This window comes from Aphelocoma coerulescens, chromosome 3 (assembly GCF_041296385.1).
Source record: "Aphelocoma coerulescens isolate FSJ_1873_10779 chromosome 3, UR_Acoe_1.0, whole genome shotgun sequence".
Classification (NCBI taxonomy): Eukaryota; Metazoa; Chordata; class Aves; order Passeriformes; family Corvidae; genus Aphelocoma; species Aphelocoma coerulescens.
In genome coordinates this window covers 81,039,144-81,062,987 of record NC_091016.1, presented here as the reverse complement: position 1 = coordinate 81,062,987, position 23,844 = coordinate 81,039,144, and the positions used below count along the sequence as shown (strand labels likewise).

General features: G+C 38.0%; 1 protein-coding gene across 1 annotated transcript in view; it reads right to left on the bottom strand.

The window, feature by feature from the left end:
- The window catches only part of PREP (prolyl endopeptidase), a 92,217-nt gene that overhangs the window by 36,465 nt on the left and 31,908 nt on the right, over positions 1–23,844 (bottom strand). The window contains exons 8-9 of the mRNA XM_069011057.1: positions 12,112–12,303; positions 3,338–3,535 (exon numbers count right to left, since the gene is read on the bottom strand). Coding sequence (XP_068867158.1) covers positions 3,338–3,535; positions 12,112–12,303 — 390 coding nt within the window. The remainder of the gene's footprint in view (positions 1–3,337; positions 3,536–12,111; positions 12,304–23,844) is intronic.

Sequence of the window (23,844 nt, the reverse complement as noted above, 5' to 3'; positions counted from 1 at the left end):
GGCAAAATAGGGCAAAAAAAGTGTTTTCATGAAGTTAGAAAGCACTTATTGAGAATGATAACGCTGGAAGAAAGAAATATAAAGTCAATTTTAAAACACTCCCTTTAGATCCACCAGACTGAGAATAAATGTATCAAGAATTTCACTCAGGTGAACATTTTTCTCCTTGTGATAAAATATTTGAAATTAAAATTCAAATGGACTCCAGGTAACAGTAAGAGCTAAACATCCACTTGAAATTGTGGCAGACTAGCACAGGTTACCTATGGAACTGAACAAAATCCAGTCTTCTGTAATTTCTTTTTACATCCTGATCCTGCAGGTTTTAAGACAACTTCACCTGAGTTGTATATATGATTTCCAAAGGGCTGTGCACATGACAAAACTTATATCTATAAACAGTATAAAACTTCTAGGTTTCAGCAGAGGCTGAATCACAGGGACTGCAACTATCTAGACACTACACAGATGTGTAATTAGCCAATAATAAATTTGCATTTGAACTATAAAACATATTTCCTGTCATTCAACCCTAATAACATTTGAGTATGCGCCATACAACATGACTGTGGTGTTTGCACACTGGTTAACATACTAAAAAATCCTAATATTCATGCCTGTACTACGGATACATGTGATACATAAACTAACTTGAGTGTTAATTATCCTTTGTTTTTCTCCTTTACAACAAGCTGGTCCCTGCAAAATTTAAAACATCTATTAGGGAAAAGAACACTAAAAGGTATGGCAGTAAGCACTTTACCGGGATCCTCAATGTAATAAAGTTAACCAAGGTGGGCAGGACTTGGCTGAAATACTGCTGTATTTTGTGTATTACAGATACATTCAGGAAACAGAAGTAATTATTACAGAAGTTATAACTATAAAAGTTCATACTGACTAAAACACGAAATAATGAGGAAACTTATCTGATACCAGAGAATTGTCTCTTTAAGTCACTTTTATAGACTAGAAAATCAGGAAGATAGAGATTGATAAACAAATGCAGATGTAAACTAACATTTCTAGCAACCAATAAAGCCTTTTGCCATAACGGGGCATTAACAGGGGACTAAAAGAACTACCCTAATCTGCTGGGATTTTTTTTTCATTTATCACAAAATGACTAGCAAGCCTAATCAGGTGCAAAGAAGCATTAAGGCAACATTTCCCTTAAAGATTAGGATCCAGAAAATGATGCAAAACTGCAGTGTAAGGCGCTCCAGGCAGTAACAGGCAGAGCAGCTGTTTGACACACAGGCAGCTGCCTAGGCTGGGTAATGTATTGGCAAATGCTGCACACAGAGCAGGCAGAATTGCCATGTCTTAGCAAACCACATGATGAAGGATAAGCACAGACTGCATTTCCAGAGCAAATCAACCTAATGTTATAGTAACATGCAATTCAACCCCTGCTACTGCATCTCCTGTTCTATTTTTAGTGTCACAGAAGTTAATATCAAAAAGCATTGTAATATTTCTTAACTGTTTTGCTGGGTGCTAAATAAATGCAAAATGCCAGAGTGGTCACCTAAGCATCTGACTAGAGTGGACAGAAGGGATAATCATATTTTTCAGGGAATAACAAAAATTATTTAATGATGTCAACATATATGGGTTTAGAACTACTTTATTCATTATTTCATATATATGTTTACTATTACTTTTGTTGTAGGTATTAAACACAAGTATGTTAATTTATTTCTCATTAGAAAAAAACCCAGTAATCCAACTTAATACAAGTGCAAATTATATTGATTTCCAATAGTAAAGTAGGAATATATGGTTAACCAAGGATCAGCCCCATACCGTTTGTATGATTATTCCACTGGATGAGGTGAATGAAGGTTTCACACAAACTAAAAAGGATCCATAAACCTACCTAAAAATTACTTCTTTCCTCATTCTTTCCTTATCCCCACACAGTCTACCTACATTTCTTACCTTCCCTTTTTCTTCCAGATTCCAGGTCACTCTGTCCCAGTTAGCAGAGCTATGACACAGTGAATTTTTTGTAGATGCTGAGCAAATGAATGAAAAGGAGAAAAACAATCTGCCTAAGCAGCCAGCGGGCAGTGAGAGAAGCCATTGCTGGCCAGCTGGAAAGCCACAGGCTAAAACAGATCTGTCATCTTCCCCTACACTTTATATCAGCTGCAGAGACTCTGCTGGCTCAGCTGAGATGAATGGTGCAGGCTTGTAAAACTGGCAACTTCTGGCCCATGATGTGGGCAAGTGAACTATGAACCATCAAGCTGGATGAAGTTAATAGATAAATGCAAGAGTGTCCTCAAGCTACTGTCGAGCTGCAATGGCTACAACAATCTGAATGCTGTTTAAAAGAGGAACTGAAAACATAACATAACATAGTTCTGTTTATGTAAAGAGTAAGATAATAGGAAATTCATCACACTTCTTATCTGCCAAGATTGAAACCTAATTTTCATAATTTGACATACTCCTTTTTAGCAAAACCAGAAAACTCATCAAAACTATTATACAGCCATTTTGCAATGTAACGTTGCTGTGCTCTAACTGAAACAGAGCAAAAACATAGATCAGATGCTATAAGAACATTTTTTATCCCCTTACAATACACATCCTTGGAAGAAGATAAAGATCCTGAAGCCTATCTGCTCCTCCATATTTGTATCCTGTCTTGTATTAGGTATTGATTGTTTGGGCCATAAAGAAAGAAGAAGAAAAAAAGAGCGAACAGTAAATACATTTTCTTGTCATATATTAGATTGACAATTGTGTAGAAACTCCCTTCCTATGCAAAATCCTAGAATATTTACTGTTTTGCCACACCTGTATTATGTAATGCTTTGGACAGCTCCAGCTTTGCAGGACTGTACAAAGAAGACTCCTACAGCAATCCAACACCAAGTACTGTAAGGACAGATAGTAAGGATGCTCATATAAGGCTATGCATAAATGAATCATAAATCTGTCAGAGAACAATTTCTGTGACTTTTATTAATGTTCCTTAAAATTGTGAAAAAAATCACATTAAACACATTAACAATTATCTTCTACTGAGTTTTTCACCTTCTATCCCACTGTATGAAGCAAGAACTGTGAAAATGCTATAATTTTATCTCCAGTACAAGTTAGTCTTGAGTCTTAATGCAGGTGTCTCAAATACTAGTAGGCACATTATTTAGGCTTGATGGATCAAGGACTGATACATTTTGATGTGTACAACCACTGCTAACATGGGTGGAAGCAGTTTTATCTGCATCTTAGACATATCAAATAACTACTAAACTATAGAAAATGAGAAAGACACTGTTCTCGGGGAAAAAAAACAATAACTTCAGACAAAAAATCTTACCTGGAGATAAAAAGGAAGTAAACTGGTAGAATATTTCAGTGTCCTTCTTTTGGCCACTATATCCCACAATACTGCCAACCTCTAGGGGAAAAGTCTTGAGATGTGCACCAGTGGCTAGGTCATGAAGCTGCAGGACATTCTTCACGTCATGCAGGTAGCACAAAACCAGGAGATTGGACCTCACACAAGCAACCCATTCTGCACAGAATGGAAAACAAAAACAAAGCCACAGAAAATACAATTAAAAAATGTAAGAAAGAAAACAATCAGATAAACTCTGATCCTAAAATTCTTTAGAATACCTAAATGCATGCAGCAAAATTTCTGACACGCGCTGCCTTTAACTCTTAAATCTTTGTAAATGAACCCAAGATAAAGTCTGGCATTCTCTGGAAATGCATTAACCATGCTGCTTAAAGTTAATTTATGCAGACACAGGAATAAAGAATTGCTTAATCAATATGCTTATGCATTTGGGATATTTATAGATCAAAACTGCTCTTAGATATCACATATTTCAATGCATAACCCAAGCAAAACATTTATCTTTGCCAGCAATACTTATGGAAAGTCACAAAAATCAAAGCACTCATTATGATTTATACGAACTAAACTCATAAGGAAAAAAGACATGATCCCATATTGCACATTGAAGTGTAGAACCCAGACGTTACTATTAGTCTTGGTTCTATTGCTTAAGTAATCAGGAGACTATTCTTCTAAGCAAGCCCTATTGGGTCTAAGAAAAGGGCTCTTCTGGGGCAGTACTCTCATCATGCCATTAAAAACCCCCCCACGTGCTTATTCAAGATGCTAATGTTGTTAAACAGCATTCTTGAGACTGGAAGGTAATAGGAGCAGTATGCAGCCCAGTGAACTCAATCCAGCAAAAGGACACAGAAACAAATCACCCTCCAGAGGTTCATTGCCTTTATGCCTCTCCTGGCAGTCCTAGTCCTAGTCCCACCTTGTCTGTGCAGCTATGCAGGAATGAGAACTTCTGCTCCACAGAACTTTTCCCATCCTGAGTTTGTTCCTTGGAATAATTACTAGAAATATATGAATCTGTTTTTCATGGTATGCTAATTTTTCAACTGGACTTTAGAATATTAAAACCAATTAATATAAAATATCTGGGCTGGCAATTTCTAAAAATCTCAGTGGTACTACCGACTATCTCATTTCAATCTCCATCTCTATAGCCTGTAAAGTGTAGAAACTCTTTGGAGCTCCAGTTCACCCACAATATATAATGTAACATATTGTCTGCTGTGCCATTGGCTTTAGATCTCTAGTGACAAGTCTATTTGTTTACTCCTACAGAGAGGAGAAGGGTTGAAACGGCTTAATCTTGCTCAGTATTTGTGTCATTTAAGAAATTAATTTGCAACAAAAGTATTTTAACTTCTCTTTAATTCACAAATTGAATACAAGCAAGACAAAATACAAGCAAGGTGAAAAATTAAAGTATCCTGAAGGAGGTAATGTGGAACATTTTTATTTGTTTGTAAGACTAGGTGAGGAGGTAATTCTTATCCTCTTCCAACTACATATGCACAGCTTCTTCTCTGATAAGTCAAACTGGACATCTAAATCAAGTGCACGGTACCACACTGGACAATGGCTTTTTTTTATCTACTGGAAGCAAAGAATGAGGAGATGCAACCAAATGAGCAAGAAAACTGAGGAAGGACCGACAGGGGCACACTGTAATGCCAAAGCAGCACTGTCAGATGGAGAGTTTAATGTGACAACATTGGAGGAAAAAATATTAGAACATAAGCATGTAAAAATTGACAGAATTTCAGTTTTATGATACTTTATGTTATTCACATTTTAACAGCTCTTTCCAGTTTCCTCAAAGTCCTATAAAACCAAATAATTTGAATTCACAGAGTTGTAAAGAAGACAGTCTTACAAATGCATCTTTGCATATTCAGGTTCCAGAATAGAAGTTCTGAGTTGTATCATGTGCCCCTTCCATCAAAACCCATTATTCTGAAAGCATACCATATGCTTTCATACTATATGCTTTCAGGTCTGTCATGACCCCCTAGAGGTCAAAGACCTTCAAATAATTTTAGCTTGTTTTGGAAGGACCAGTGAAATGTAATACTTGTCTTTCTAGACATATGAAGTCACGTTTCATAAACACCTAAATAAAGCTTTACTACTCCCCTCTTCCCAAACACCACCACATTTTCATATGGTTCATATTTTTTTTATCCTCAAACTTTCTAACTCCCTCATGAGCTTCTAGTCTAAATTTGGGAATTTTCTAACTAAAGCCCCAGAGGACACTAACTGAAATTTCAGCCATGATCTGAAATAATAAAGTAGAGCATAACATAACACTGTTTATAAATTAGTAATTGATGTGTAATTTTAGCTCTAGGGTGGCTAAAATTTCTTAAGTGAGTCTGGAGAACATAATAAACTTTGTAAGTTAATAGTTCTATTCAATTACGTATTTTGAAAGACAAAATCATTCTTGGCTGTATAAACAAGGAGAGCATGTAGTAATTTTAAATATTTTTGACATTGTCACTGCACAAATTTGCCAACATTTTAAAGTGGTTTATTAACACAAAATATGAATTAAAAAGTTAGCATCCCAGCAGTAACACACCTTTTTTGCATGCAGAATTAATGGCTCTGCAATGAGTATAAGATTCCATGAACTTCACTGGTATTCTCAGCAACATCTATAATTAAAATGTCCAGTTTTACTCCAAAATTTCTTGAAAAAAGTTTCACAAAATGGATTATAGACACTCTCAGATCAACTTCAAATGTATATAACATATAGCTTTACCTCAACAAAAAAAATTAAGGAATTTTTATTTTAAAATTGCGTTGTGGTGATGCTTTATTTCCTCACTAATAATGTGATTAAGCAGTTCAGTTTAATGGATTTTTTCATTAAGAGCTGAAGTACATTATTACTTTGACTTATTATTATTCATATATTTATGAAGAGATATTACTCTTTCTATTAAAAAGGTTCAATTGCCCAGGAGTAAGGCTGCTGTCTTATGTGGGGATTCCTGCTACTAAGGAACTTGCCTAGGAAGCAGCAATATTAACTCTCCATCACCTCTTCAGTTTACAAATTAGATGCTCTCAGCAAGGTGAAAATAACAGATGAGAAGACAATACAAAATGTTTTTAAAACATTCCATGAGATTTAGGAACATAGCTTCTGTGTACAGTACCTGTATTATAACTGGTTTTGATGCATTGCTAACTGCCTCCAAAACTTACAGTAATGGAAGCTACAAAGAAATATAAAAATCAAAATAGAGGAAAACACTGAAGCAGACTTGAAAGACCAGAAGAAAAAGAAGACACTAAGAACCAATGCTTATATACACAGCAAGCTAAAACAATGCAGAATTATTAACAAGAGCTAGTTTTTGACTGCAAGCTTTAGGCTGAGTCTCTGCTACTCCCATGCTCAGCACTGACAACCATAGATACTGTTGGGTGTGTTGCATTACCAGTCAACCTTTTGGTTTTGCTTGTGCAGTGCAGGATGCATCCTGCATGCCTCTATTTCATAGAAACTTTTACGACTCTGTGCTTTCAAATCTCCTGTCTAAGCCTGACATCATTGCTGTAAGCACCCTTTATAGACAATGGGGAGAAATAAACCATTGAACCATTTATTTTGGATACTCTGTTCTGGGATATTGTGAATTGCTTGCTGAGCAGTTTCACTCACACAAGTGGTGTTTTTTAAAAAGCTAACTATCCAAAACCTCTCCAGTGTATAGGTCAGTTTATTTTCAGTTAATACCAACAAACAGAGCAGTTTCTCTCCTGGTTACACCTAAATTTATCGACCTACCTACTTCCAATATCCATCAGGCACAGGATTTATATTCCTATACAATAAACACAAAGAGGTTGCCTTCTCCAACCTGAGCATCTTGCTTCAGGCATCAGAGAGAGATAAACACACTTGGAAGCAGTCCTAAGTAATGAAAGCAGGTGTGAAGAATTATCCTTGGTACTGGCCAGTTCTCTCTGAATATTACAGTGACTACTTGGATGACTACAACAGGTTACACACAATTCTTCAATAGCTAAATTTGGGCTAGAGGAGATACACTTCTTAACAAAGCCTAGAAAACTGAGCTCAACCCTGTCTAGAACTTTTAGTTCAACCTTTCAGAAATTCATATACTGCTACTTTCCAAAACCTTTTTTATTTTTATTTTGACAGCTGTCATTAGTCACAAAGCCATTAACTTGGCACATGCAACGTTGCTACGAACAACTTTTCAAAATAGTTTCAGGAGAAAAAAGGGTTGACTCCTCACACTGAATATCTGCGCCACTAACCTTAATGACTTAAAACAGTTTTGACCTTTCCCTTCTGCAACAGTAGCTACAGCATGTTAAGTGTCCGAATGTACAAACATGCTTTGACAGATGCAGGCTGAAATGCTGATGGAGAACACACCAGACTAGAAGAGCCAGGCAGCACAGAGCTTCAGCAAGAATTGCTGAGTTACCTGCTGTACACTGTGCTTATGCATCCAGTCAACGCACGAATTGTTGAGTGAGAATAATTAATGTATTTCAATGGACTGCCAAAGCTGCAGCTGCAAGACAGACCTGGAAGGTCATGGTGGTTTTTTTGGGCATCACAGACAGAGACCATAAACTTCACTGTCTCTGCACATTAACAGGTACCAACGCTGATCTCAACTAAAATGACTTGTAACCACCACTCAAGTCTACTTTTGAGCAGACTTGCAGGTAAAGCACGAGCAATTTACAGAATAAAACGTGAATAATTTACATGTAAGTAAATGTTGTCAAGCCCTCACAATATAAAGCATATGTCTTCTCACTGAGACCCCATCCTCAGTGGCAGCCCGCCATGTTAAAGTTAATGGGAAAACTTCAACCAGTTTCAACAAATCAAGGATTTGGTGCTCCTTTCAGACTTTCCCTCCTGGATTCACTACAGTGCCAAAAGACAAATTTCAGCAGCAGTAACTCCCCTCCCCATCTCCCAAGCATTTATGAATTAGTTAGCAGGTATGAAGTTAAAGGTATGAAGAAAAATACTATTTTTCACTTGGGAGTGACACATTGTAGCTGAGGGAACAGAAGCATTTTACATGCACTGAGTTTAGGTGTGCAGGTGTGTACAAGGCACAGGGAGCACTGCTAGCTTTGCCTGTGCTTGTTAAATGGCCAACTGAGATTCAAGGAACTGTTCAAGATCCCTCTCCACATCTACAACACATTCAGGAATATGTCTTATTTCTCAGCCCTCCTTGCTCAGGAGATCTATTCTGCTTTTCATTGTCACAAGGAAAGGGCTGGATACTAACTGCTGCTCTCCACTCACCCCACTCTACCAGTATTGAGCACTTTGGGTGCAGTGGGGGTTCTCACAGTTCTTAAAAGGAATAATTGAACCTTCTAAACCCAGCAGGTTTATCCCGTGCCTTAGAACTAGGGTTGCAGCGTCTGTTATGGTCAGTCTGCATTTATGGTTTCATAGCTGCTCTTCAATTCAGCATGCTTCTTGCAGCTATGTGGTCACTTAAAGCACAAGTTCAATGTCAGATGTGAATCTCTCCTGTGGTTTTATTTCAGACTCCCCGAAAATTAAAACTAACACTTTATAAACAAACTCCAAAGGGAAGGAAATGAGTCTCATCACACTACAATATGCTCTGAGGCACCCTCTTCAATTTCATTTAAAAATAGCTGTCATTTATTGCTTCCCCTCAGCTCACAGAGTAGAGATCTAAATTTACCTCATCTCTGTGTGAAATCCCTGCTGACAGTTGTAAAATGAAGTGTGTGTACAGCCTTACTGCAGGAATATGCTTGATTTTTCCCTTTATTTCCCAATTATCTCATTTATAAACAGTTTATGAAAAAGAAAGGGTCAAAGCCAATAGAAAATTCTATCTTAAAGAATATGATGTTGAGGAAACCAAATGACATTCACACCACCACGTAGGCATGTGTGTTTATTCCTTGGTTAGACTGTATCAGCTGTAGAGTCTAAGAATACAATGACACTTTGTGGAACATCTCTTTATGCCAGTGATGGACACTGGCAGATATTCTAAATTATCAATCTTGAATTTATTACTTGTAAATAAACCTATTTCTGTAACTACAGCTTTTATGAAATTGAATCTAAGTTAAGATACAGAAATGAACAGGCTATGGCTTCCAGGCAGGTCACTCAGAGCAGGATCCACATATCCCAATAAAACACATTTGTGACATAGGGTATCACTAACTATAATGCTTATAAAGAAATACTAATATGGCTAAACTACATCTTGTTAAAGTCACTCCCACACATAAGTAAAATTGGACAAGCAGCAATACCCATTTACTCTCTGAATCATTAATGTCTTAGCTTTTGCAGAAGGAGCTTCATTACATTGTCATCTCTTTATCACACAAATCAAATTCACTTGACTGCAAGGTTTTCAAGAATGAATTATTAACAGTAATTTCTATAATTACATCTTCCTTAACAAAGCTTGGAATGATTAAAAAAGCCTGACATGGAGACTGGCTTGCTTGCTGGCTACATCAAGTGAAGGAGTGAGGCTTTTTATTTATTCAGGAGTACAACTTCCTGAACATGATAAAACTCCCTTATCTTGGTGCTAAGGATACAACACTAATCTGCAAGTGTCTGTCACAAAGAAGCAACTGAACAATTTAAATTTACTTTACTGTAAGATCTACTATAGATTTATTAAGTTCTACTTAAAACTCATCTTTTTATGGAGACTTTCATTTGTTAGTTTAATCCAATTTCTTTACATACCATTCCAAAAAGCTAGAGAGAGAAGTAGACACATGACTGCCTATTCTGGCTTCACATTCAAATACAGTAAAAGATTAATGACACACAACATATTCCTGAAAGTCGCCCTGATGGTTTTATACAACAGATTATGCTTGCTTTCAAGTGTTTAAGAGCTGAATGCCTGTTGGGTTTACAGTCTAAAGGCCAGTGTCCTCAGCAAACCCGTTCATCTGAGCTTTCCGTTTTTTAAGCGCAGTTCTTGTTAAGTCTGTAAAGCCAAGGCTGTGATGTATAAGTCATTAAATGAATGTTTTCATGCATGCATGAGTTTTTTTTGTTTGTGCATGAACATGAACTCATCATGACTTTGCCTTTAGCATGAAACCAAAGTGGAGTATAGCTAAATACCACAGTGTAGTGAAGAGCAGATCTGGCACTTATCTTACTGGGAAGGAATAAATAGTCAGAGCTACAGAGCCACTGGTCAAAGCTCTTTTGGCTGCCTAGACTACTTTTCAGGTAAATCCACACATGGTAACCACATTTCATGTCAGTCACACCTTTCTGTCCCATTCTGTTTAGACACTCACCACGTCCAAGTCAATCCTTCAATTTGGTCCCACTCTATAAACTGCTGCTCCTCATAATTTAAGCATAGCTTAACAGACTGTCAGTGAATTTGCACATGACCAAAATTAAGACTTGAAAGCAATTTTTCACTTACCTCCATTATTAATTCTCTGCTTAGGACTTGAAACATACTTCATTTAAGATGCAGGTTGTTCCTGATTCAAATAGCTCACAATCTTAAAAAAAGATTTGTGTCTCACCAAGGTCTAATTTGCTACATTTCCATTCACTAAAATTGTCTCAATATTCTAGACCCCAGTCATTTGCAACATCACTACAATTCTGGATATGTTCAGAATCAACATTTATGTCACACTGGTACCTCTAGGTTGTGGCAGAAATCACACAGGACACATTGTGAACTGCAGACAGAAATTAAGACTTTTGTTTTTAAGTGACAAAAGCCTTAAGATGGCTTTGAAATAGCAGTAAAATAGGTTTGTCTTAGTGAGGAAAGACATAAGTTACCGTATATGCACATACCACATCATATACACAAAGAGAGCTCTACTCATTCTACAAAGCAGCTCTTGACTGGAAAAGTAGCACACATGAAGGAATTTGCATAAAAGTTTATTAATAAAAAATTCAGAATATTTTTTAGTAACTAATTATGCCAGTGAGATAAATCCTAACTGTATCTTGTACTGTATGGAGAGCAAACTACATAAATGTACACTAAGCATCTGTCAAAAACAGCTCAGAGGATGTTTTTCTGTATTATCTGAAACTAATTCTAAGCTTTCATAGAACCTTCTGCAAAATGATGGGATTAAAAAATGCACCTTTATTTTAATTATATCAAAACCAAAGATTTCTGTTTTGAGCTTGCTTTTATATTTTAAGAATTCCATGCTCTTCAACCTTCCTGAGGCTTTTTTTTTTCAAGTATTGTTTACTCCTCTTATTCCAGGAACAAAAGAAAATCCTGTCTCAGATTCACTAATTCTGCTCAAAGCATGCTGCAGTACAGCCAGATTTGCTCTTTCCCTTGTTTCTGCTTACAAAGTCCCTCTTGTTGTAATCCCTGGCTGTCTAGTAAATATTTATTACACTGACATGAAACAGGAAAATACTTTCCCTCATTTCCTATGAACACAGAATTAAAACAAGGACAGATGAAGCAACTTCAGTAGGGCCACACAGGATGTTGGAGAGAGAGAGAAAGAGATATTCTGAATCATTTGGATCTCAGCAAGTCTTAATTGCAAATCCTAAACAAAGTTTAAACACAGGAAAAAAGCAAGAAGGTCTGTAAAAGATCATTCAACGGACTAATTACTGAATTAATATGGAAAAAAGTGGAACAGAAGGTCTTTAACTTGACATGAACTCTTACCTAGAACATCTTTTTCATGTTCAGGGACGAGAACTTTCCATTTGGATTCCTCTGGATCACTGAAGTCAATGTTGATTAACCGATAATTTGGAGAATGGCGGTTTGTCTTGAAAGTGAACACTGTTCCTTCATTGGTGACATACTCATACTCGGCCTCAAAGTTATCTATCAGTTTCACCCATTGAAGAATTCCTGCAAGATCAGACATAGAATGTCAATTCTTCCTCTCCTCAAACAAAACCTTTCAACACCTGAGGGCAAGGCCTTCCTGACAATTGCTGTAGGCTCTTTCTCAAACAATGGAGGTAACCAGAAGTAATACAGCTATGGAAAAGCCAAAATGCATACCAAGTGGAAAAATGCCAGTTCACAGACATGTTAACATGACTGGTTTTGAGGAATTTTTAGCAAAATACATGCAACATACTTTCAGAATTCTGGCTAGTATTTCACCAGCTTTCCTAAGGAGCTGCTGGAGAGCTCAGATGTTTGCCACAGAAATGCTTCTACCACAGTGGCTGCTGAGAAGCCAACGCCGTCGAGCACATCAGGTTCTCATCAAGGGAGTTCACAAGTGCCCCCTCCTACAGACCTCGAACGAAGGGCTGCAGCTGAGTTGAAAGACTGCACTAAGCTTTCAAGCTCAATTTTATTTTTAACAGCTTTTCTAAAATTATTATTTAATTATAAAGAAATGATCAGGGATTTTAGTTCCTGCAAAAAATTTTACTTTGAATAGAAAGTTTTCCATTCTCCTTAAAAGCCCAGAACTTCCTCCAGAAGAGAAATGATGCTATTGGAATGAGTACAATAAACTTCAACATGAGGAATTTCCCTTTCAACTCAGAAACAACATTCCTGAAGTGCTGTTCTGCAGAAGCTTGTCACCACCAAAGGACTACTACAGTTAGCTAAAATATCTGCGTTTGTGAAGATTGAAATTGCATTTTCCCTATCAAACTCCTAGAGTATCACACTCAGTAAAAGAAGAGGACTTCTCTCAAACATGAATTACCTCCGTTTCAGACTGTGGTACAGAGTGGATAGTACTGACTCAACCTGGAAATGGGATTTTAAGACTCCACTGCTTTTTATTCACGTTTTCCTGTTTTTCAATAGGTTGAGAAGCTAGCAGAAAGAAAAAGCATCAAGGCTAGATAAGGTATGCAATATACTTGTTATATCTACAACCCAACCTATCATCCAAACTTACTATTTTAAGTATCATACTTTAGCTCTGCTGAAAAATCAGAATCCATATTGATATGTGAAACTAAAGCTCTTATATCTTAAAATAACATTTAGTGTACTGTCTGCCCTTTTCCTAAAGCTACAGGTTGGGTCTTTGCTTTTAAGTATAAAGAAATAAACTGTTCATAAATCTGTTTGTGAAACTCTATAATGCAATGTTTGCATCAATATAAAAGCATTTCAGCTTATTTTATAGTATTAAAAGCTGAGCAGAATAATGCAAGTAGATCATAGCTGAGCTGTAATTACTGTAAATTAAAAAAAAAGAAAAGAATAATTGAGGAAGCAATAAGATGACTAAGGTCATTTAAAACCCATTAGATGTAATAACAGAGTATAGTTCAGCCTGGTACATTCATAAAGTTTGTATTTCTTAATTGCCATTTTGGTTCAAGGAAAACTTCCCTGTCTTTTCATGCAAAGTGATAGATAAGCCAATTAAATTCTACTTTACATACTGCTGTAATACAAACTTTCCAGATAATCCAGTCAATTTAGTATCCCGAGTGAATACATTGCCCAAATTTTGATTTTTGCTGAGATCCAAAGTTTTGCTCTTCTCAGGAGATTTCATGTTGAAGAAAAATCCTGCTAAGTCATTCCAGTTGCTGTGAGTTCTACAGAGAAAACCTGCTTTGATGCCCAGTAAAAGCAAATCCAGCCTACAGTGAACCCTGATAAACACCAGTGAAACCATTTAAAGACCCCAAGTCGCAAGCACAGGCATTTCAGTAAATAAAAAATTTAACTGCAGAGTAACATCATAACAATACTGGTATCTGACAGAATGAAACCATTAAACTGAAGAGGAAGATTTCATAAAAAGGAATTGCCAGACTGTTGAAAACCCACACTTTTTTAATGGTAAATGTGCACAATAGTTGTAGTCTCCATGAGTGCAACAGAACTTGGATTCCATGAAGAAAAAGGACAATAATGTGACATTAGGGATTTGTATCGCTTCCTTGCAACTCATTCATCCACTCCCAAATGAACAGCTAGTAAAAAAGTAAGAGGGTTGATGTTCTACAGGGGTACAGTTGTTAGTATACAAAAACAAGAGCATCCATCTTATAAAAGTGACTTTTATGTAGTCCTTAGAAGACAAATACTGCAGATGAAATACTTCTAAACCACTGTCTCACTGAAGTGGTTAAATACGCCAACATCTAATCCAGGATCAGAGGCCGTAACGAGGCAACTACAAGCAGCCCTTACATCAGACACATTATTACTGCACAGGGTATGTGCTGTAGTTTCTCCAGGGAGAGGAGGTAACCCTTTGCCATGACACAGATATCAGACATAAGAGGATGCTTCTTTATGGCTGGTTGCAGGTGACCTAGTTGTGGCTGTGACTGAAAGGATGTTCTAGCATTGCCTCAGATCCTCCTGCTTAGGTTTCTCCTTTAGGCTAGGCAAAACAACTTGGTGACAAACACAGGAAGTTCACTGGGCACTAATATGGCTGAAAAGTGATGGGGACAGACACCATTTCTCCCCAGGTCATGCCAGTAGCAACACAAGGAAGGACAGGCCCATAGAGCTCACTAGCATGGCACTGCCCCCCTGTCAAGCACTCTGGCCTTGCTTCTCAGTAACAAAAAGAACAGTAAGTCTGTAAGTTATGACTTCAAACAGTACTTGAAAAACAAGGTGAAGCATGGACATTCAGTCCATTCTTCATAAAAAGACAGGAGGAGAGAAAGGAGTTGAAGAACTGGATCTTGACAAGACACAGGTTTCACCAGCAGCCCTCTGAGAACATGTGTCTTTGAGGAGAGTCACTGAGAAGTGGCATTTGTATAGTCTAAGGCTACTCTTAACACCTGAACCACTGAAGACTTCAGTTTAATCCACATAAGCATACACTGAGACAGATTTATTACATATAGGAAAAGCATGACAGTTTCCTGTATACTGCTGCTATACCCTAATCCTCTCCCCTGCCAGTCCTCCTATTAAAATACATTGATGAAAAGATACAGATGCTTTTGCCTATATCCTTTGTACCAGTCAGTTATTCATCATCACGTAACTGTACTACAATAGGAACTGCAGGTAGAATTCAGTGGACAGTAAAGCCATGCCACACAACAGAAAATCATAATCCTACAGAGCTAGGCCTCTGCAAAGGACAAAACAACATTCAGTGTACAGACAGACTTTTTAAACAAAGTTTTTGGATCCATAGAAGATCAAAAGAGAAATTGTATCAGTAAGCATGACAGAATAAGCCCTCAATCATGTACTGGCCTCTGAACATAGTAAAACATTCCTTGGTCTGCTGAGAGCTCTGTTTGATGAAGCAGGTCTGTAACTGAATGATGACAACGACAGGAGAAGGAAAAGCTAATCTGAACAAATTGATAACAGCATAAATTACCACAAGGTCTTGTTACCAACCCCCTTTAGACAGAAAAGACAGAGTTGCTGAGAGTCACTGTTAATCACTTCACAAAATGTTCTCAATACTTCCATATTTCATGTTTCATATAAAGGCCAAACAATCAATTCATGGCAAATAACCTCTTGTCTGTGCCTGCTGGAGCAACAGGGTTTAATGGTAGGGTTATCTGATGCTGTGAAAAAAAGTTTTCAAAAGGCAAACACCTGCATTTGGCTTTTTTCATGTGCTCTAGCAATCAAAATTATCAGATGAAGATGTAAATGTTCATCTCCATAAATTCCATTCTGTCTTGACATTTTTTGCAAGATAGCTTTTCTAGAAATGGGACAGTGCTGAGAAAGCTCAGGAAATGAACCAGGAAGTTTGGCTCATAACAATAGGACAGGTTTTCTAACCCAAAGAATGATGCCACATTTTACTATGGTACACACATTAAATAAATAAACTTCTACTCAAGGAAAGATCATGATTTTTTAACTCCTAGATTTTCATAGAATTACAGAATATTTGGGTTGGAAGGGATCTTAAAAGCCATTTAGTTCCAACCACCCTGCCATGGGTACGGTCACCTTCCACTAGACCAGGTGCTTAAAGCCCTGTCCAACCTGGATTTGAACACCTCCAGGGATGGGGCAGCCACAAACACTCTGACAACTGTTGTTTCACAGTACTAATCCACACTAGGTTTTATGTTCAGCAGAAGACAGATAATCTCATGGTACACAGCATAGATCAGATTGGAACAGACTGTTTCAGGGCCTGTGTGACACGTTCATAACATATTCTGGGAACTGAACAGCAGAGTCCTTCACTCAGACATCTACTTCCACATCAGAATCTAATTTCTTTTTGAATCATGCAATACTCAGTTTGCTCTCAAGCCCTTGTTCTGAGCCAGGCAGCTAGAGAAAAGAACTCAGGGTTTTTTTCCTCTCTTTTCTTTAAAGCCACAAATATTTAATTGTCTCACTCCGGTCTCCAAAGGCAAGAGAGATTTTCAAACAATTTGGACTCTCTTTAAAAGCAAGATCTCTCTATGTCTTGGGACCTGACTTCACTTATAAACATCTGAGAGAGGGAATACTGGAAAGGAGATATTAGGATGTTCCTGAAAGGAATGCAACTTTTGTGTTTGTATTGAGAGGGTACCACTCATTTTGCAGATGATGGATGATAGCTACTCAATGATCATGGGAAGTTAATGTATTTGCCATCTAAAATATAAATAAACGGAAGGATGCAATATTCATTCCTTTGAGTTAAAAAGTTCAGACATGTCAAGATATAATCAAAGATTAATTCAGAAGAAAGAAATCAAACACTTTTATGAGCAGACATTTCTCAATCAGTTTCAAGGCTCCAGTTTTACTTCCACTGGGATAATCACTCAAAAGACAGGAGAATAAATACGATTAATTCTGAAGGAGTTATGCCCTCAGACAGCAGAATATAGCAACAGAAAAGCAGGCATCAAAGGTAATCTCTCTCCCTCACACTACACCTTCTCTAAAATAAACAAATAAAAGCACAAATACCTCATCTAAAAAATAACTTCATTATGAATACTATTTACCCTGGTGGTGTTCAAAGCCAAGTTGAATGAGGCCTTGAGTGTAACCTGGTCTAATGGGAGGTGCCCCTGCCCATGGCAGGTAGGGTTGGGACTGGATGATCTTTAAGGTCCATTCCAATCCCTCAGCATTCTACGATTCTGTGATTTATATAGGTAATGTCCAGTCAAACAGTAACAGCATGAAGATGTCCTTGCTCAAATTAACAGCAAGCTATTTAATTTTGTAGAATAGTTTGCGTTTGGAAGGATCTTTAAAGGCCATCTGTCCTAGGTTGCAGTGTATTCTATTACCATCCTCATGAGTTGTTGAAATCAGGTGGGGCAGTGTTTCCTTGCCTCCTCCCCCCAGACTATCTTGCTGTTAATGGCCCATCATTGTCCTGCCACATGACTCAGAGATAACTCCCTCCGGACTATCTTCTGTTAATGAGCCTAATCAACACTTGGCCTCATGACTCATTACCCCATTGTGAGATGCTCCACCCAGAGGGAGGAACCAAGCATCCTATCGTGGATATAACCTGGGACTCTGAACACCAGAGACAACTCTTTCCACTGGATTTCCAGAGGACAGGAGCCCCACAGCCACCACTGGACTTTCTGAGGAAGAGCAGACCCCTTTACTACAGGATCACTGCTTCAGAGGATTGCTACCACCACCCTGCCTAACAGGGACTCAGGTTGTATCTTGACTCTGTCAGTTTGAACCAGTGTTTTCTTTTACTTTTTTTTCATTTTCTTTAATTTCTATTAAATTGTTATTCTGACTTGGGGCCTCCCACTGGTTTGTTTTCAAACTAGTACACCATCTATGCCAAGCCCCTTGCAATGAGCAGAGACATCTTCAACTAGATCCAGTTCCTCAAAGCCCCATCCCCCCTGAATTTAAATGTTTTCAGGAATGTAGCATCCATCACCTCTCTGGGCAACCTGTTCAAATGTTTTAACACACTCATTGTAAAAATCTTCTCCCTTATATCTAATCTAAAGCTACCCTTTTCTTAGTTTAAAACCATTACCACTTTTTGTATGGCAACAGGCCCTGCTAAAAAGTTTGTCCCCATCTTTCTTACAGACTCCCTTAAAGTTGTGAGGCAGCAGCAAGGTCTCCCTGAAGCCTTCTCTTCTCCACGCTGAACAACCACAGCTCTTTCAGCCCTTCCTCATAGGAGAGGTGCTCCAGGCTTCTGATCTTCATCATGGCCCTCCTCTGGACCCACTCCACCAGGTCATTGTCCTCACTGTGCTGGGGATCCCAGAGCTGGATGCAGTGCTCCAGGTGGGGTCTCATGAGAGCATGAGGCACAGAATCCCCTCCCTCACCCTGCTAGCCATGCTGCTTTGGATGCAGCCTACAATTGGCTATCTGGGCTGTGAGTGCACATTGCCGGGTCATGTCCAGCAATACCAAGTCCTTCTCAGCCCCAGCAGGGCTGCTCTCAATCCCTTTGTCCTGCAGCTTACATTGATAGAGGGGGTTACCCCAACATTGGTGCAGCACCTTGCACTTGACCCCAAGGAACTTCATGAGGTTCCCAAGGGTCCATTCCTTCAGCTTCTCCAGGTCCATCTATATGGTATCCTGTCCTTCAGGTGTGAAGCACCACTTGGCTTGGTGATGTCTGCAGAGAAGGTGCACTCAATCCCATTGTCTATACAGAACCTCTTCCAGTATGGCCCCATTAGACCATAGACACTTGTCACCAGTGTCCGTTGGGACACTGGGCTGTTGACCACTACCCTCTGGATGCAATCACCCATCCAATTACTCATCCACCCAACAGTCCACCCATCAAATTAGTATCTCTCCAATTCAGAGAGAAGGATACTGTAGGGGATCACAAACGCCTTACAGAAATCCAAACAGATGACACTCTGTAGTGCTTTTTTGTTGCTAATTTTATTTATTTTTATTGCTAATAATTTGCCTCAAAAAAAAACCCATATAAAATATGTATTTTTACTTATATTTATGTATACATACAATAAAAAAATACAGTGAAAGCAAAACTCTTAAATGTCAGTTTCAGGGATATGAAACATTTTTCTTAAACACTATTGTTGATCCTTCCACATATTTTTCAAGACAACTAATTTTTTTCTCCCTATTTGTTAGGATACAATAGGCTTGTTTTGATGTTCATTTCTGAAACTTTTTTTTAAAGTTACTTTTATCACAGAAAAGTTTTTCAGAAGATGGAAGAGTATTCTCCCTCCCACCACATTCCACTTTATAGCTGATGGCTGCTGTTGCCTCACTATCTCTTGTTCATTTTCATTACAAAGGTTTTGATCCACTTTTTCAGGCTACACAGCACATACTGAGTCATCCCTTTGATGTTACTGTATATAGCACTGGTCATTGCTTATTTATTTATTTAGAGAGCCTGATAAATTGCAAGACTAAACTAAAACACAAAAGGCCAAACAATCCTATTTTCAACACTGAAGTGGACAAACATTACCTTTTTCCACCTGCCCTCAAGTCACATACATGCTTTCCTCAGTGTGAGGAAAAAAAGAACAACCTTCTAAACAAAGAAACAAAAACCTTCTGACAGATAGCCTTGCTCTTACATTCTTTCTTGCAATCTTTCTCTGGTACAAAGCAGCTCCAGCTGACAATGACTAAGCAACAAGCAAGCTGTGAACTTCTGTGTTTGCTCAATTTTTATCACATCTTTTCAAGCCAGTGGTTCTCAAGTATTTTTCACTAGCTCCTATTCCCCTACATATGTCCTCCCACCACCTCACACTGTTCCCACCAGACACAAACTACCAACCTCCAAGCAGCCCAGTACCCAAGCATAAGAGCCCTGACCAGTGTTCCCTCTCTGGAAAGCCTTGTATCTCCTACTTTAAACAAACCTGTCTCTAGCTTCCCTTTCCAATCCAGCAATTCAGGTGTGCTTTTCCATTAGCCAACCCCGTCAGCTTTTTGCATTCCAGAAATCACTGCAGCCTTTCATTAAGGCTATGCTTCTATGTGCCCAGAGGTTTTAAGAAGAGCCACCTCTTCTGCTCCTCATGCTGGTTTATATCCTTTCTTTTTTCCCTCTGTTCTCATGCTTCAGGTTCCCCAGGAAAAGTAAAGTGGGGGTCTGCCCAGAGCTCTGAGTCAGTAACTCATAAAACAGTTCTACAGCGCACACAATAGGATCCTGATTTTTTTATTTCCTACCTGCTACCACAATACAAAATAAAGAAAAAGGTCAATATTAAGGATAACTTCAACAAGACCAGTAGGCAATGTCATGCTGGTTTAAGTTCATAGCCAAGGGTGATTAAATAGCTTTCATTTATTTCTTCTTGCACACCCAACAGATTGATGCTAAATTCCTTCTCCACTGCACCAAATCACATATTCAAAAGAGTAAACAGTCAAGGCTGACAATCTAATCAAAAAGAGACAATCTCATTTCTCAAGAAAAGGGAAAAAACAAAATTACTACCAGGCACAGAAGCATGAAAGGACATGCTACAAAAAAAACCCCACTGTTTTTGTGGTTTGATTGGGGTTTTTTTTGGTTTGGTGTTTGGTTTTTTTTTTGGTTGGTAGGGTTTTTGTGGTTTTTTTTTTCTTTTTTGTTTTGTTTTGGGTTTTTTTTGGTAAGGTAAACAAAAAGGTTTGCTAATATATAATAGCTTGATTACTGTGTATCCAGCTGTTTGGCTACTATGAGGCATTTTCAGGTATACTAAGAACAGTTAAGCAAAGTGATTAATGAGAGAAATTTTCTTGTTTGACTGATTCAACAAACAAGCAAACCTGAGTGCTGTCTGTACTCTGGAAGACAAGTTTGATAAAATAGCTACTAAAAATTGTGCCTTACAGTGCTCAGCTACTGGGTAAAAACATGTGTTTTTAAAGAAATACTTAGCATTAGATCACTTTTAAATGTTTGTAACAGGAGTCAAGAGTTGAAAAGTCTACTAGGAGCTTAGCAAGATAAGTAGGGAAATCTGGAGTCTTCAATGAGGGATAATCTGGACATGAACCCACAGTGCTGTCCTTCCTGACCCAACAGGCACTGCACTCCTGCTACTGATTCATAAAGCAAAATTATACCATACCAGTTGGCTATGGTCAGTACCATATCAGTTGGCTGACGGAGTGGTCAAACCCAGACAAGAATCCCATTATTTTGTCCCTGATCTTTCTAAACCTCATCCCATAAGGAAGTAAAGAGGCAAGCACAAAGGGAAGAGCTCCCATATCCACAGTTACTTGAAACAGAGTACAGCAAGGGAATTACCCCAAAAGCTTAAAGAGCAGCCAGCTGTCTTCTTCCAGTGGGGTCTTCTCACAGCATTGTCTTGCCACAATACTGTGAATTATGACAGGTCTTGAGAAAAGCAGTACTTGTAAAACACTGATATGAGCTAATAAAAACTTTTTTAGAAAGTGTGTTTGGTTAGTTAATTGTAAACATAAAATTCCAATCAGTAAACCTGGCCATTTCTAACAAAGAGTTTTGTCACAAAAACTGTGCCACGAACTGGGTTAACCTGGTGGGATTCACAAGAGGCCTGTGATAGTAGGGGAGGAGGGAAAACAATACCTCCCAAATCTCTTATCTTTTCAGACTAATTTAAAATCCCCATTAAAATGAAGCTATTATGTATTTGTCATAGGTTACTTACCACAGTGATTTTCTATTCTAAAAAGGAGCATTCTTGGCACAAGTAGCTCACAATGGCCCACTTAAAAACCCAGCAAACAACCCGAACATTTGAAGAGGAAAATGACTCAGTCTGTATACAGTAGAAACCCTGTGAAGAGGGGAAGGGAAGCATGAAGAACATTTTAGCTAATCTGGGAGGCAGAAAAGATGCTCAGATGCTCCCTGTACAGTTCATGGAAAGAAACAGAAACACTGCAGTGTAGATTATCTTCCGGGGAAAACAATCTTACAAGGATTATCACAGGAGACTGCACTGCAAATTTGATTAATCTACAGCTGTTGACAAAAATATGACATACAGTAAAGGGGGAAGACCTATTGACACACCTAAATTTTCAGATGGAGAAACAGACAAGTTAAATCCTTTGAAGTTTCCTAAACATTTAGAAATACACTTCTGTCATTTATTAGATGTGATCTCCATCCAGAGACAAGATGATTTCCCACTCAACACAGGGCAAATTAACTTCCACTGAGCCACAGCCTGAGAAATACATGAAGAATCAATGAATGCACAGGACACAACTTTCTTCAGTACAACAGAACTAATAAAGTGTCATGCTTCCAGAGGGTCTTTGATGACATCATTATCACCTCACTTATTATTTAAAGGGAGTATATGCAAGAAGAAGCAACAACTCATGCTGTACAGGAATGAAATGCATTAACTCAAGATTACTAAAGCAACAATTAAGTGGCAAATATTGGACAAACCATGTTTCATAAAAAGTTAACTTGTGAGCAAGTTAAACCAGAGGTTTCCAATTCATCAAAGCAATTTACTTTGGATTGTTAGCAGAATCATTCTGTTCCGTTTCTTGGTGATTCTCGTGGAACAATCTGAATCTTCCCTTTCAGCGTCTCAGATTGAAAAGGTGCAAATTTACTTTTTTATTTGTATTGTCTAGACAGACAGCAAAAATGGGATAGGCATGTAATTGAGCATAAATATGGAAGAATTTCACAATTTAAGAAGGTAAAAAAGGGTTTTACAGTTTTGTTTTTTTGATTGAATGCGCTTATCTGCTTAATCTATTCAAAACAGCCACAAACTGTTCAATTTATTTGAAATTTTAAAAGAAAATATTTTCTTGCAATAAAAACATGCCGTATATCAATAAGAGCAAAAACAGACGACTACACATTCCTTTCACCTACTGGGGAAAGAAATATTTGAGCTCCTGTGAGCTTGTTATGGGATATATTGTGTTCTTTGATGATTCCCACAGTAGCTGACTCATCCCTGAATTCGCTGCCATCTCCCAAGTTCTATCAGGTAGATATTTATTAAGCATTTTCTATTTCCACACATGAAACATACTGTTTAATTCTGCACTCCTGTTTCTTCTCTCTTTTCCCAAGACAGATCCCCCCTTTATCACCCTGCTTCTCCACTCTACCCTGCAAATTTAAGTAAAATAATTCAACCAGCTACTGTGCTCTTTGAGGGAAAAGACTTTGTCTCTCAGACAGACAAAATAAAACTTTATTCTGAGCAAGCAGGTCTCTTAACATATAGGTAAAAATATTTTCAAAAAATTGTGCCATGTTTCTAATCTACAGTAAGTTAGAAACAAAGCCCACAAATGAGCTACTCAGCCTTAATTCTAACAACCCTTAAGTACAGCACATTTGCTCTTTCTAAATTATGACTTTACAATACAAATAATTTCAGAACTATGAGAAATTTGTTGACGTAGGTTAGCAAGCATAGTCCCGGAAGGGATATCCTTGCTAAGGGGTGCTTACAGCTTCCTCTGGGACCTGATAGAAGCTATCAGCTGGCCAGTTTGAATATGGACAATTCTTTAAGC